The sequence below is a fragment of the Rhinatrema bivittatum genome, chromosome 8 (genome assembly GCF_901001135.1).
Source record: "Rhinatrema bivittatum chromosome 8, aRhiBiv1.1, whole genome shotgun sequence".
Lineage (NCBI taxonomy): Eukaryota > Metazoa > Chordata > Amphibia > Gymnophiona > Rhinatrematidae > Rhinatrema > Rhinatrema bivittatum.
This window is the reverse complement of record NC_042622.1, coordinates 158,956,070-158,973,168: the sequence shown is the minus strand read 5'-3', so window position 1 is coordinate 158,973,168 and position 17,099 is coordinate 158,956,070. Positions and strand designations below refer to the sequence as shown.

General features: G+C 40.5%; 1 protein-coding gene across 17 annotated transcripts in view; it reads left to right on the top strand.

Annotated features, from left to right (window-relative positions):
- ZNF618 (zinc finger protein 618) overlaps positions 1–4,212 on the top strand; it is a 638,793-nt gene extending 634,581 nt beyond the window's left edge. For all 17 annotated transcript variants that reach the window (XM_029611901.1, XM_029611889.1, XM_029611890.1 and 14 more), the window contains one exon: positions 850–4,212. In XM_029611901.1, the coding sequence (XP_029467761.1) occupies positions 850–2,366 (1,517 nt within the window). In that variant the 3' untranslated portion in view covers positions 2,367–4,212. The remainder of the gene's footprint in view (positions 1–849) is intronic.
- Positions 4,213–17,099: the final 12,887 nt, after the last annotated feature.

The window sequence follows — 17,099 nt, the reverse complement described above, 5'->3', positions numbered from 1 at the left end:
ACATGGCACAGTCATTTGGTTTTATCCTCTGCCTATCCACACTACAATGTGCTCTACTCGGCATGAGTCATCAACAAGCAGCACTTCTTACCTGCTGCTGCTACCTCCTCTCTGCCAGCTTCTCCCTGCAGTTGGAATCACAGGATAGTCAATAGTGCAGAAGGCAGCTCTTCAGCATCAGGTAAGAAGGCTGCTCACTAGATTCATTCTGGCTGGAGAGGATGGAGAGAGGATGGAGAATTGATGATTGCCTTGTGGAAAATGGTAGATGATTAACTTAGAGGGAAGGAGAACTAATGCAAGTATTGTCCTCTGTGTGCCAGAGACTCGTGGTACTCCACTAGAATGGACTTTTAGCTGCATTGAGAACAAGCATTCCAGGGTTGTGTTTACATCATGAGAGCAAAGTTCTGTCTGCACAAAAAGCAAGTGCAAGTGACTATATGTATTTAATATCCACAGCAATTTTCAAAAGGAAAGTACATGCGTACCTTTGCTTTGAGAATTAGCATAAACCCTGCTGGTAAAAATGCATGCTTGGTCTTTGTCTCAGTTCAGATAAATTGAAAATGGTCACCTATGTGAAGAAAAGGTACAAAAAAGTCACATGTCCTGATGTGTTTTGTCACCTTCTGTGCTGTTGGAAATCTCTGGGATTCATGAGATTGATACAGGTTTTCATGTAATGAAAATTCTGGAAGTTCCAGCAAAATGCAGAAGACATGAAATAGGAATGCTGGGAATGTGGAAGGAATAAGTGTCCGTGTCATTAAAGATGTTTAAGAACTATTGTTTATAGAAAATAATGGCAAAATGTAATTTACTTCTATTTTTTTTTCATTTTTGCAGCAGCAGCAATTGCAGCAGTTCACAACTCATTACCGGAAAGAGAACGTCAACACATTGCTGAGAGGCTACTGAGGGTGATGTGTGCAGACCTTGGAGCCATCAGTGTGGTAAATGGCAAGGAGTTCATCAAGTTGGCACAGACCCTGGTAGATACTGGAGCACGCTATGGGTCCTTCTCAGTTAGTGAAATTCTGGGCAACATGAACACATTGGCATTAAAGCATTTGCCTCGGATGTACAATCAAGTGAAGGTGAAAGTAACATGTGCTCTGGGGAGCAATGTGCATCTTGGCATTGGCGTCACCTGCCACTCTCAAAGTGTTGGCCCGGATACCTGCTTTATTTTAACTGCTTACCAGGCAGAAGGCAACCAGATTAAAAGGTACATGTTGGGAATCAAGGATGTGGACATTCGGGACAGTGGGGAATTCATCCATCAGTGGGTGCAGAACGTAATGTCAGAGTTTGTCATGTCAGAGATAAGGACAGTGTACATCACTGACTGCAAAGTCAACTCTTCTGCTTTCTCCAAGGCAGGTATGTGCCTGCGTTGCTCTGCTTGTGCACTCAATGCCATGGTACAGAGTGTGCTCAACAAAAGAACACTACAAGCCCGTAATATGCATGAAGTTATTGAGCTTTTGAATGTCTCAGAAGACCTGGCAGGATCGACGGGCCTCTCCAAGGAGACATTTGGCTCCCTGGAAGAGACATGTCCTCCTCCCTGCTGGAACTCTGTGACTGACTCCCTTCTGCTTGTCCACGAGCGCTATGAACAGATCTGTGAATTCTATAGCCGTGCCAAAAAGATGAATATCATCCAGAATCTGAACAAACATTTGTTGAGCAACTTGGCTGCCATCTTAGCACCAGTGAAGCAAGCAGTGGTTGAGCTGAGCAATGAGAGCAAACCCACTCTGCAACTTGTGCTGCCAACTTATGTAAAGCTGGAGAAGTTGTTCACGTCCAAAGCCAATGACGCTGGGGTCATCAGCAAGCTCTGCCACCTCTTCCTGGAAGCACTGAAGGAGAACTTCAAGGTTGACTCAGCACACAAAGTTGCTATGATCCTGGATCCTCAGCAGAAGCTGAGGCCAGTCCCACCTTACCAGCATGAAGAGATAATTGGCAAGGTTTGTGAACTCATTCATGAAGTGAGAGATGCTGAGGTGGAGGAGGTGGAATTTGAGGCACCTTCCAAGAACCCTCCAGCTTCAGCAGCAAGTGAAACATCCAAAGCTCAGACAGATGACCAGTTTGGGAAAAATGAAGTCTATGATTATTTACAAGAACCTCTCTTCCAAGCCACCCCAGACTTGTTTCAATACTGGTTGTCTGTTACTCAAAAGCATAGAAAACTAGCCAAACTAGCTTTCTGGCTCCTAGCTGTGCCTGCTGTAGGAGCCCGAAGCGAATGTGTACATATGTGTGAACAGGCCCTCCTAATCAAAAGGAGGCGGCTACTGAGCCCTGAGAATATGAACAAACTCATGTTCTTGAAGTCAAATATGCTTTAAAACTGAATCTTTATTTTCAAAATAATTCTTTATAGAATACTGTTCCAAATAAAGACAACAAAATTCAAGTTCAAAACACTGTGGACCTCATTGTGAAAGCTCCTTGTAAACCAAGTGCTTTTTTATATTAAAGTTAAATGAATTGAAGAAAGAGAGTAGAGTACAGAGGACACACTCCTGCTAGTGTGTTGATTTTCCCAGACTGCAATGTTTTTCAGGCAGAAGAGTGTCAACTCCTTAGGCAGCAGAGCTATGAGTGACTTGAAGATTTTCATTTGGTCTGTTGCTGCCTCTGATAATCAAACCCCTGCCTCAAAACATGAGTTCCTGCTCTGGACTTCTGCTCATATGAATAACTTTAGACCTTCAGGGCATTTGTGCAGCCTTTCTAACATACGATGCATGTTAACAAGGCAGCTGCTTCTAGAAACACAAGTATCTCCAAAAATCAGGAAGGAGATTCATGAAACTAAACTTTATTTTTTATTTTGTTTTCTTTTTTAATATAAAAAAGAAAAGCACATTTCAGTTATATATAGGAAACTGTCTCCACTCTATTTTGTGGTTTTTAATATTTTTTTTAGCTAGCGGTTTTACCTTGTTTGATTTTAGAACTGAACGTAATGCATTATGAAAACAAATGTCTTTTACTGTTAAGTTTTTAGAATTTAAGACCTTTTTTTCTAACTTCACAATGTAGACTACTGTAGCTTCTCTCAGCTGTGTACCTTTATAATGTAGGCCTTTCCTGTACAGACGTCAGTCTCCACATGTTGGTGTAAACTGCTGCAGGGGATTCCAAGACCATAGATTGTCGACAAATCATTATTTGGTGAATTGTGGTGTGCTCAGGAAGTTTTCAGAATGTAAATGTTCCCAATAGAGTACAAAAGAATTCCATCTTTGGTTTCCTCCAATGGCAAAAATGTCCATTTTAAATACCCAGAGTGCATTACACTAATTGCTTCATCACTGAACCATTCTTGGTAGTGAGAACACATGGCTACAGTTTTTTGTTTTTTTTTTATTATCTGCATTCAGTAACTTAGCAGGAACATAGGGATGATCTCTGAGATGAAGATAAAGAGCACATTGCCTAAACCACACCATTTCTGCTAATAATTGGAATAAAATCTTCAAAAGGTGGCCAGAAAAGGATGACAGATAAGGACCTCCTAGTCCCATTTTTCCTACCTTCTGCAGTACTGTAGACACTATTTAATCTTGAGCCTTACCCTGTCTCTTCCTCTGCTGAGGATCCTTTGTGTTTTCCCTTCTTCTTTGAATTCCATTATTATTTTCCCCATCCCTTCCACTTGAAGACTTTTCTATGCATCCACCATCCTTTCTGAAATTAAATACTTATTATGTTAAACTTGTTTTTTTTCCTGAGTCCTAGTTTAAGAATTTTCTTTCTATTGAAACATATCTCTTGTACTTGAGATATTTGATCATCTGTTTTTTCTCTCTCCTATCTCTACTCTCCTCTATAAATCCTTAAGTTTTTCTTTATGTGGAGCTTATGGTACACACATAGCACTGTTTTGATAGACATCTCTGGATTGCCTTTGTTGCATCTATATCCCTCTGAAGATGCAATCTTTAGAAATGAACACAATAGTTCAGATGAGTTCTCACTAGTTACTTGTATATTTTATTTGCTTGTGACACCTCTCTAGGTACCTTCTTTCTATGCACCCTAGCATTTATATGGCTCTCCGCACTGCCACAAATTTGCAACCTTGAGATCATCAGATGTTATCCTCTTGTTCTATGGTTGTCTGTATCCTGCTGTCACATATTGGTCCCCTATGTTCCTTTACTTCAAATAAATGATTCTGCACCATTTTGCATTCAGTTTTAGCTGTCTCACTCAACCACTCTTCTTAGATCTGTCCTTATTTTGCCACTCTTTGGAGGGTTAACCCTGATTCAGATGTTCATGTCAGTTGCAAAATAATACACCTTTTCTTAGCCCCTCTGTAATGTCACTTTTAAAATATTAAGTAGAAATGGCCCCAGGACCAAATCCTGTAGCACCCTATTGGTTATTATCTTCCTCTGAGTGAATTCATTTTGCCACCATACTCTGTTACCAATTACACAACTAGTTTCTAACACATTTTTCAACATTAATATTCACCCCCTAGGTCAGGGCATCCCAAACCTATTATGATATGCAAATTTATCTCATGCATAATCATTGTGGATATCCTGAAAACCTGACTGGCTATAGGGCTTGGGAAGCCCTCTCCTAGGCTACTCAAATTTGCAGTCAGTCAAATGCGTTATTGAAATCTAAATAAACAGCATCCAGAATTTTCCCCAGTCTAATGTCTTGGACACCCAGGTCAAACCTCTTGTGAAAACATGCTCTTTGAATTTGGTAATTCATTGGATTAAAAGAATGCCACATAAAAACATAAGAATTGCCATAATGAGTCCATTAAGCCCAGTACTCAGTTTCCAACAATGGCCAATCTAGGTCACAAGTACCTGGCAAGATCCCAAACAGTAAACATCCCATGCTGCTATTACACAGTGGTAAGTAGTAGCTTTTCCCAGGAAGGATAACTTTTAAGACTGCTTGCGTGCACCCATTTACGCGTGTTTATGGGCGGACATAAAATTGGTACTATATTTTATAACCTGCACAGAAAGACATGTGCCTGTTATAAAATACATGTGCACATACGCACACAAATGCTCGCTCATGTAAAAATCACAAGCCGTGCAAGTTCAGAGTTATCTGATAAATGCCGTTTTAAGTAGCAGCATTTAGCCAGATAAGTCCGAAAAGTGCTACTTAGATGGACAAATAGTGCTTTTCAAACTTCTCCAGCTAAGTAGCATCTGCTGCTACTTAAGATAAATCAGAATGTAGCTGGATAAGTGATGCTACTTATTCAAATAAGTTCTAATTTGTCCATCTAAGTAGCGGCAAAGGTGCTACTTAGCCAGATAAGTTGGAATTTAGCCAGATAAGTGTGTGCAAATTATATACCCATGTATTTGTACTTAAATTTTATAAGAATACGCAAGTAGATTTTACACGCATTAATTAGATGCTTTTACACCCCGTAAATTGACTTATATGTGCGTAAGTCAGAGGATTTTATAACATGCATGTAGCAATGAAATAACTAGTTTTACCAATTAGTCTACCAGTTCACCCAGTCCATCTGCAGCTCATGAAGACCCTCCTGGCTCTTTAGCCTGAAGTGCCCCCATTATCCCCAGATCCCCTCATCCGGTCATTTTTTTTTTACTTTTAAGATGTTTACGATCACTTATACCAGATAATGACAAGGTGTAAATATATGGAAGCAAAAGACTTACGCACATCACTTTGGTAGGTTGTAAAATAGCAACTTATTCATGTAAATATTGGCCCCTCCCTGAAATGCCCCAGCCCATCCCTTTTTTACATACATAAATTTGCTTGTGGACCCTAATTTATACTTGTATGTTTCAGTTTTTAAAATAGCATACACTCACATATATGCTGTTTTATGCAAGCAAGTGCTAATTTATACATTTGCAACATTCAAAAATTCACTTTTACATCTACTTGGTTAATAGTTTATGGACTTCTCCAGGAGCTTTTCCAAATCTTTTTAAATCCAGCTATGTTAACTGCCTTAACCATGTCCTCCGGCAATGAATTGCAACACTTAATTGTGCATTGAGAAAGAAATAACTTTCTCTGAATTGTTTTGAATGTGATACTTAACTAATTTCATAGAGTGTCCCCAAGTCTCTGTACTTTTTGAAAGAAAAAGTAACCAATTCACATTCACCTATTCTATTCCACTCATGATTTTATAGACCTCTAGCATATCCCCTCTCAGCTGTCTCTTCTCCAAGCTGAACAGCCCTAACTTCCCTAGCCTTTCTCATTGGGGAGCTATTCCATCCCCTTTATCATTTCAGTTACCCTTATTTGTATCTTTTCCAAATCATTATATCCTTTTTACGATGCAGTGACCACAGCTGCACATAGCACTCTAAGTGTGGCCTCACCATGGAGTGATTCAGAGATATCATATCATTCTCTGTTTTATTCTCCATTCCTTTCCTAATAATTCCTAAAATTCTGTTTGCTTTTTTGACATCTGTCGCACACTAAGAATTTCACTGTGACACCCAGATCCTTCTCCTGGGTGAAAACTCCTAATATAAAACCTAATATCATGTAACTACAGTGTGAATTACTTTTCCTTATATGTTTCACTTTTCGCTTGTCCACAAAAAATTTCAGCTGCCTTTGGATGCCGGGTTATGCAAGGTTCTACTGCAATTTTTCACAATGTGCTTATGACCTAACAACATGACATCTGTAAATTTGATCACCTCACTCTTCGTCCACCGTTCCAGATCATTCATAAATATATTAAAAAGCAGAGGTTCCAATACAGATCCTTGAGGTGTACTCCACTGTTTACCTTTCTCTACTGAAAAAAATGACCTTTTTGTCCTACTCTCTGTTTCCAATTTTTTAACCAGTTTGCAGTCAACAATAGGACATTGCCTCCTATCCTGTGGTGTTTTATTTTTCTCAGGGGTATCTCATGAGGCACTTTTTCAAATGCTTTCTGAAAACTAAATACACTGTATCCACTGGCTCACCATTATCCACATGTTTAACCCCTTAAAAAAAATGTAGCAGATTGGTGATTCCCCTTGTGTGAATCTATGTTGGTTGTGTTGCATTAAACCACGTCTTTCTATATTCTAAAGAACAAAATCATGGAATATAGTTTACCTTTCTTCTATGTTTTTTAATGCATGGGATATTGGGTTTCCAAGATGGTATTTTTAAACAATGACCATGCCTGCTGTAAACTCTCAACCATTGTAGCTACAACTTTCAGTTTTTCCTATTTCTTCATTTTAAAAAAGGTCTCCCTTAAAATTTTATGCTAGAACTGTAGATTTACTTAGTCTTCTCTCCAGTCATTAAGTCAAACTTGATGGCACTATAATCACTGTTGCCAAGCAGCCCACCACCATTACCTCTCGCACCAAATCCTGCATTCCACTAAAAATTAGGTCTAAAATGGCTGCCGCCTTGTCAGTTCCCAGACCAACTGCTGCATGAAACTTTCATTTATTTCATCTAGAAAGCTTACCTCCCTGTCTTGTCCTGATATTACATTTTTCCTGTCAATATTGGATTAATTGAAATCTCCCATTATGTGTTGCCAAATGTGTTAGCTTTCCTAGCTTTTCTTGTCCATATGTTCATTTTGGCCAGATGGATTGTAGAATACCACCACCACTATACTCTTCCTCATTGTTTCCACCCATAAATATTCTACTGTGCATTAGGTCTCCTACAGAATATTTATCCTGAAGGACTCTGCCATCCATAATATAAAGCGCCACCCTCTCCCCAAGTTGATCATCGTATCATTGCAATAGAATTTGTACTCTGATACAGCATTGTCCCATTAGTTATCCTCCTTCCACCAAGTCTCTGAGATGCCAATTAATTCTACCTCTTCATTCAGTGCTATACATTCCAACTCTCCCATCATAACCTTTTAGACTTCTGGAATTAGCATATAAACATTTCAAAAGCATAAAGGCGCTTTTACAGATGCATTAACAATCTGCTTATCAGTTGACAGGGGTAATTTGGAATCTTTTTACTCAAGGTTCTTTACATATAAACATATGGCCAGCTTTTACTTTTGTTGAAACCTCTCTGTTCCCTCTGTGATTCCCTATGTCCTCTGTTATTTTACTATCCTTCGAAGATATCTCCCTTTGAACCATGCACTGCTGAGTGACTGTCAGCTTTCCTCTTGGTCTAGTTTAAAAGCTGCTCTATCTCCTTTTTATCACCTGGTTAAGGGGGAGCCCATTCTTTCGGAATAGGCTCCCCTTTCCCCAAAATGTTGCTGAGTTCCTAACAAAAGCCCTCTTCCCTGCACTATTGTCTCATCCAGGCATTGAGATTCTAGATCTCTGTCTACCTCTGGGTTCCTGCATTTGGAACAGGGAGCATTTCATCTCTCTGTATTTCTAATAATCAAATCATTAACTATGATGGCCATCCTAACCCTTCCATCCTGGGCCATAGCCCTTGCATACTCATCATCGGTGCGAGAGGATAATGCTTCACCTGAAGAGCAGGTCTTTGCCACAGGATCATTTCCTGCTATACCAGGATGATGCTTTCCAACCAGGTGGCCTTGTTCCTCTAAAATAGTACAGGAGCTCCCAAACTATATTTGAGACTTGGCTACTGGGTTCCTAAAAGTAGCCTCTATATCCAGAGATCGGACTTGTTCTCTCAGAACCAGGGGCTCTTTGCACCGGGCAAGCACAAACAACTTCTTACAAACTGGTAGATAATCATACATGTGGCACTAAGTGCAAAAGACTGGAAGGCCCCCATCTCACTATTGGATTGCTATCTGCATCTTAATATTGTTGAGTTCTTAGTTAATTTTGGTTATTATAGGAGTAGGGATGTATAAATCAGTCCTTTAAATGTATGTATTTAATGTAAATTTGGAAATAACCTGCAAGGGGACAGTTAATTGATAAGGGCTAGGTCACTCCCTTGTTTTAGATAAATCCCTGATTGATTTTTGGTGTGAAAATACTGTCTCTCTTGTCCTCTTATAATGGGATAAGAGTCTATAAATCAAAGAATAAGCTTTAAGGGTGGATGAGTGGGAAAGAAACACATTTAAAGAAATTACCTAGCCTTTCCTAGCCTTTTTTTAATCAAGGTGTGCACACCCAAACAAAAACTTTATCTTCCTTTCCTAACTATGTTCTTTTATTCATGGCACACACACAAACTAAAAATATTACCTACTTTTCCTATCTTTTAATCAAGGCACACGCACTAAAAATTAATTTACCCCACAATTTCACCTCTCCCCAAATGTTTAAGTCCTAATATTACCCATCAAGCCACTAGTAAAATCATCTTTTCCTCTGAATACACCCTCAGGATTGAAGGTTACTGAGATCTTCCCCTGCAATATATCTTGTACTTCAAAGAGAAATTAGTACTAACAAACCTCTTTGATGCACACTTCAATTAGTTTGCCAGAGTGTACCTCTGCTGCTGTTCCTATTTAACAACTTGACACCTACTCAGATCAATCACACTTCTCTAACATTTTTCGCAGCAAATTACCAGCCTTTTCCTAGCTTTCTTTTTTTTTTTTTTTAATCAAGACACACACACACAAACTAAGAGAAATTACCTGCTTTTTATAGCCTTCATTTTTTAAAATCAAGACACAAAGGCATGGTAATTTTCAAATGGGTGTGCAGGCACAAATATACATGCGTATATGGGCGTACAGTCAGATACGTGGCAATTTTATATCCTACGTACACATAAGCACATGTGTACTTCTAATTTTAAGCTTATGTGTGTACAACTGCGTAAGTCTGCTTTGGGATGCACAAGTGAGGAAATTTTATAAAAGAGGTATATGCAGGCCATGACCAGTTTCACCAATTCATCTACCAGTTTGCTCAGTCTAGAGCTAGGTCCTCCAAACCCCTCTGATTCTCTAACCTACACTCCTCGCAGTTAACCCAGACCCCTCAAACTTTCAGATGCCTGGAAATGGTTTTATAAAGACTTACACCTCTTCCATAGCAAAGTAAATTTGCATTCGAATATACCTGGGCACGTGCCTGGGCGTACGTAGTAACTTAGTGCATATCTTGTCCCCGCCCCAGAACACCCATGCCTTGCCCACATTCCACTCCTTTTTTCCAAGATGCGAAATATTCACATATCAGTACTTGTGCATGCATGATGATGGCTTATAAAATTGGATGGACACACACATGTGCTAAATGGAATGCACCCAGCTTTTATTCTTTTACTTTAGTATTGATTCCATTAATTTCCTCACTACCAAGGTCAGACTAAAGGGTCTATTTCTGCCCACCAGCTGCTAGCAAAGTTAGCCAGATAAACGTATCCAGGTGTACTCGAGAGCATGGCTGCTGAATATGCCCAGCTATATGGATAAGTTTGTCTGCCTAACTTTAGGTCTGCTCTCCATATCTGGAAAACAAAGGGGCCAATGTAATAAATTGCACCCAGCCTAGCGACAGCTTAATGAGTAGTTGGACATGCGTTTTGGACACGCGTCTATAACTCCATGCAATAAAGGAAAATTCCATGTAGATAAGGCTATTGGCTATTATGCAACAAATTACCACGAGCCCTTGTCAATGTGGCAAATTTAACCCTAGCCCCGGCCATGTATATTGTACCGGTAATGGGATAAAATGTATGCTTGTATTGAGCGTCCGTTTTCCTAACCCACAACCAGCCATGTTTCCTGGGCGCCTGATGCCAAGGACGTGCTAGGGACTCACAATTTTCCCTAGCTCATCCTTTTTAGAGCGGCAGCTCATTTGCCTATTGCATCGAGTGACTAGGGGCTATGGATGTGCGTGCATTAGGAAAATGGGTGCTCAACATGAGCAGCCGTTTTACCGAGTGCTTTTATTGTATCTGCCCCTTAGATAACTGGCCACACCCTTAAATATCTCTTCCCACCATGGGTTTATCTAGCTAACTTTTTAGACTTATAAAAAGTTAGCTACGTCCAGGATGGTCAGACCAGTGGGATTTTAAATCCTGCAGTTTGTCCGGCTAAGTCAGGAACTTAACCAAATAAACCACTTGTGATATTGACTTCATTATAACAATGCTGCTTTTGTGGAATTGGATTATATCTGTCTTTTTCCAGATCCTGCAGCCACTCATGTCTCCAGCAGACTTGGTGATAGTAATCTAATTACTATAGTAATCTCCTGACCTTGTCCACCTTCAGTTTTGTTAATACCAAGAGGAGACTGTTCCATAAATATATTGGGATTCAACTCCTTTCCATTTGTGCTCCTGTCATTCACCATCCACTTCTGAGATTACTGCATTAAACTATTTGGTCAATATTTCTGCCTTTGTTCTAATTCCTCCACACAGTTGTCATCTTTCCTACTAACTGCCAAACCTATACTTTATTTTGTTGTATCTGTGCCTGGGATTTATATTCAGTTTGTGTGGCATATAAATATCCCACAGCAGTTCTGATCTTAGTTGCAATCTCATAGATGGCTTTTGCTATATCATTTTTCACCTTATACTGGGAAGTATGTAGATCACACAGAAGCATGAATGGTACATCCATGTCCTATTTCTTTGGTAATTCATAATGTTTACTTCCTCCCCTTATTCCCTGTATTTCTCCATCGTCAAGCAGGATGAATGATTCACAGAAAACGATGACATCCTCTAATGGTGCTGACGTGGAGAAGCTCCCAGTGCCAAATGGAATTATGAGAAAGTTCTTCTGAGTATGCACAGATGTTCCTGCGATCTCCCCCTGTTCTTGTCTAATCTGGTGATGGAATGGGAAACATACTTCTTGTTCATTTTTCAGCCACATTTGCTGTTCCCTTTTTTTGTTTATTTTTGTTTTTAATGCTTCTGGCAGTGTTTTTTGGTTCATTTTGGGCTCCCTTTAGTTCTTCAGGATTCTGGCACATCTTGAATATTGCATACTGCCATTTGGTTTGTCATAAACCTTTCTGTCTTCATGATTCTCTAGTAGTTATCACAGTGTGTCTATACAAATTGGTAGGGTGGAAGTTTCTCCACCTGGCTGATTAACAGTTCCTCTTGGTCAGAGGCAGGCAAATCCTTGCACGCCATCATTCGAATATTGGTGTTGCTAGGATTTGTCATGAATTATCCCAAGACAAATCTAAGCCTGCTACTTTAGTTGGAATTCATACAGGCCTTTGACCCTGCAAGCAGGGTTGTGGCATTATCCTCCAAGAGTTTGGGAATCCTTAAGAGTCAGCTTGGGACATGTTGAGAACATAGTATCAACAGTTCATTATCATATCCATGATAAGCTCAATGGACCCTGAGGTCTAGTAAAATCAAGCCACTTTATAGGCTAGACGAGCCCATCTGTATGGTCATTCAGCTCAGAAACACTGTCTCGGTGATTAGACCAAGTCATTCTGACTCAAGGATTGTCATTCCTAAGCACCAAATTGTTCTCACAACAGATGCTTCAAACTTTGGGCTGGGGAATTCATGTTCAGGAGCTTCATGCCCTCCCCAGGGCCCATGGGTTGCTTAGGAAAAACAGCACCATATCCGTTTCCTAGTGCTTCTCTTAGGAACCCCAGCCCCAATGGGGTGGAGTCCAGGAGGTAGCCCTCCAGTCACTCCATCAGCCCTTTCAAACTGCAGGTATCATGAGAACCTGTGCCACAAAACGTGACCAATACAGCCCCTGGTCCAGGCCGCTGGCAGGTAAGTATCTAGGCACGAACTAAGCTGAAGACTGAAGACATGGAGTCCAAGCAAGCTGAGGAACCAAGCAAAGACTGAACACAAGGAGTCCAGGGGAGACAAGGGACCAGGCAAAGAATGAGAACAAGGACCAAATAGACCAAGGCACGACTAAGGCTGCAGAAGAGAAGACACGGGAACTTTGGAACTCAGAACCAGAACTTGGGAACTCAGAAGACTATAGAACGGGACTAGGAACTCAGGAGCAGGACTCTGAAGACTTGGAAAAGGACACTGGCCTGAAGGCTGAAGACACCGGAGCACTGAGACGGTCTGAAGACACAGGACACTGGCAGGGCACTGGCAGAAGCTGAAGACATTAGAATGCTGGTCTGGAATGAAGACATCAGGCGCTGGAACAAGGCAAAGACCAAAACACTGGAACACGCTGAAGACCAGGACTCTGAAACAAGACGAAGATCATAGGAAACAGGTGACCTTGCAAAGGCAATCCTGGAGAGACAGACGAGCCCTTTTGTAGGGCAACCAGCGATGACATCGGAGGGCACCACGGCTTTTCCCACCACAGGCCCTTGAACAGAAGAAGAGACGCACTTGCCTAGCAAGACAGCGCGCCATGTTGGGGGATTGCCGGTGGAGTTTCAGGGCCACACCGGCACAGAGGCAGCGTACGACCGCACAGGAAAGCAGATGCAGCATTGGCAGCATCCCACTACCACATAAAAGACCAATGGGATCTCTCTTGCCGCAGGGAGCAGCAGCAAGGCTCAAGCGGCAACAGGGTGAGTGTAGCCACTCGGGCCTAACCTACAAGTGGAGCCTAACAGCTTCAGGCAGTACTGTATGTTCAGAATAGCGTTCAGGGATCCTGTAGCCAATAAAATTGTCCTAGTTCAAATGGACAGGTGGTAATGTTTCACCTGAAACAGCAAGGAGAAACAGGATACATTCTCCCGTGTCAGGAGAACTGTCAGTGTGTGGAACTGGACATCTCTCAAGGGGACACCCTGAAAGCCACATCTCTTACAGGAAAAGATAATATTGTGGCAGGCAAGCTAAGGCTGAGTTTTAGACCAACATGAGTGATTCCTAGATAACATAATAGTGAACGTGATGTTTCTCGAGTGGGGATCTCCCGAGACAGATCTGCTTTCTACCGATCTGAATAGGATAGTCAAATGTATTTGCTACAAGAGAGGTCAGAAAGCAGACTAGCTTCATATGCCTTGTCTCTTCATTGAGGGACAGGTCTTCTATATGCATATGCTCCGATACTGGTGATAGAAACCCAGTAAAATTCAGAAGAGAAACTCATAAACTCATGAAACTCATAGCTTCCTTTTGACCAAAGTAAATCTGGTTTCCTCGTTGGGAGCTATCTATCAAGATACCAAGTTGGTTTGACCTCTGTCACGCAGAAACAAGGGGAAGCCATGCCATCACAACTTCCAGTCCCTGGCTGTCATGGCTTGGATATTGAATGCAAAGTAATACATTCTCTTGGTGTCCCTGACAATGTGTCTCAATTCCATCTAGCTTCTAGAAAGGAATCTATTAGGAAGCCTTATGGCTTGAAATGGAGGAGATGAAAGCCATAGATCCTTTATTGCATGGGGTTATAGACACGTGTCCAAAACGCATGTCCAGAAATAACTACTCCTTTTTTTTGTGCAGTAGAGAGAAAAACTGTTTTTATCATGTGTGCAACCACAGCCATTATCACAGGGGGAGAGAGCGAGAGAACACTTTAATAGGGAGAATAGGACTCTCTATTAAAGCTAGAGACTGCATTATACAAATCAACTCCCCTTGTATCTTTCGTCGATTCAAATGATAGAAATTCTTCAGTGATTGCAAATTTGCAGTTAATTCCTCTGACTGTGTATATAACAATATAACACCCCCCCCCCCCCCAAACCCACTCTGAGTTGAATGTGCCCATCCTCAGTGCTAGATATATAGAGTCCTCCCTATTAGTGGTCTGTCTCTCTCTCGTATATACATAAAACAAATAGTGCATCATGTGCATAAATCGACATGTCCTATGTAAAATGACATGCGCTGTAATACCATATTGCACTTTGCAGAAATTACCTATGCGATGCGGTAGACAGGAAATAATCCTAACCACGCCCATTTTTTTTTTTTTATCACAGGCACTATTTCTGTTATATTTATAGCATTTTGATGAATCTAGTTGTCAGCCACATAAGTAGCTGTATCTGAAACTTATCCTTCTATCTTATTTATCAGGGTAAGTAGCACTTTTCAGACTTATCTGGTATATGACTTAGCTGGATACATAGTATTTTTACGACTTATCCAGCTAAATAGCTGTAGCTACTTAGAAATTATCAGAACTTGTTCCACTAAGTGCCACTACGTAGCCGGATAACTGGAAATTTATCCAGATAAGTGCAATATGTATTCATGCAGGGGTTTTTTTTTTGGGGGGGGGGGTTGTTTTTTTTACATGCATATGTTGCAGGGTACATTTACATATATTTTATAACCTGCAAATATATACATGCAGATTATAAAACATAGAAGTAGATTTTCACACACCCAAATATGGGTGCACGTGCAGATGTTTGAAAGTTATCCTCCCTTTGTGGTATTATATTTTTTATGGCAGTTACATCAGCATGCAAAGTCAATGAGTTTCAAGTCCTAGTGACTATTCCACCTTATATTAAATTTTATAATAGAGTGGTGGTGCATACTGATTCTAAGTTCCTAGCTAAAGTACCGAATTTTCATCTTAATCAGCCATTTCTTCTGCCAGCATTTTTTGCCAGGTCACATGCTCACAAAGGTGAACAAGCCTTACACAGTTGGATTATAATAGAGTCCATGCCTTCTATCTGGAAAGGACTAACACCCTTAGAAAATTCACCTAGCTTTTTGTTTCTCTAGACCCAAATGATCCTGAAGTCATTATAGCAAAGGGAAACCTCTCTAATTGGATAGCAGATTGTATCTCCTGTTATGCTCAAGTGAGCATGTCAAGACTCAATGTCAGAGCCATGACTGTGTCAGTTACCTACCTAGGATCTGTTTTTGTTGAGATGATCTGCAAAGCTGCAATGTTGAATTCAATCCACATATTCACATCTCATTATTGTCTAGATGCTGAGACCCAACAAGATAATGGATTTGGCCAGTCTGCCCTCTGGAGTCTCTTTGAAAGTTAGAATATAATTTCATTCTAACTAGGTCTCATTTTTATTATTTTGGATTGTCTTCCTAAAGAAAAAAAATTATTCCGCCTATTTGCAATTTATTATTTTCCCTATTTTGGTTGGACGGCAATCCTCCTTGTTGATGGAGAAAACCAAGTTGCTTGCCTGTGTTCTCCATAGACAGCAGGATAATGAGTCACACATACCCTCATGCCTTCCCTTTTCGAGTTGGTCAAACTTAAATTATAAGACTGAAGGAGCTCGCGTGGTGGTGGCTACGTGGGAACACCTGCGCATACTCTGAAAAGTCTTCTAAGTTTTTCCGAGAGCTGCTTCTTGTTGGTGCTGTTAGGTGACATCACCCACTTGTGTGTCTCATTATCCTACTGTGTACAGAAAATACCTGTTGCAGGTAAGCAGCTCAGCTTTCTGTTTACACAGATTTTACATGATAGTGTGGACACAGTTATATGGCAGTGTGAACATATAATAATCTGAGTTGTACCCTCACCCCAGAACACAAACATACGTTAGGGAATGTGACACTGTATGATTTCATTGTTTTCTACATAAGTATCAAGTAAAACCCTAGAATAATAAAAAGCCTAGCTGCTCGCAGTGATCATGAGACAAAATGGGAGCCAGAATGCACCACACAGGGCTTTTTCTGAAAATGAAATGGCAGTAAGTTTTCCAAAACACACTGTAGTAAAGATACATTTTAATTTAATACAATGGCAAATGATAAAACAAAGTAATATTTTGCTTGTTTGGCTTAAATTGCACATATATTAGGTCAGTCATTTAAGGAATTACCTGCAAGGAAGTGAGGGTTCTCAAACTACAAACATACTTCAGTGGAAATACAAAGGGGGCCATTTTCTAACTGACCGCTTTGGTACAAAGTCAGAACATTTTACTTGCGGAATTTGCCCCAGTTATCAAAGTGAAAGTGCCCATGTAGTTTCACTTTTAAAATTGTCTTAAGAAAACTACCTGCATACATTTGTACCTGCTATTTTGTGTGGGAAGTTTTCCTAAGAAAATATGTGCGTACTTTTGAAAATTGAAAAGAGTGTGTGTGTGTGTAACTTCAAGCCCCTCCCTTTTCCATCCCTGGGAATATTACTCTCACAGTCATTAAAGTTATGTGTGTAGTAGTATGATATGCATAAGTTTACCCACATACAGCATTTCAGGCTGTCATCAGCCCCTCACATATTC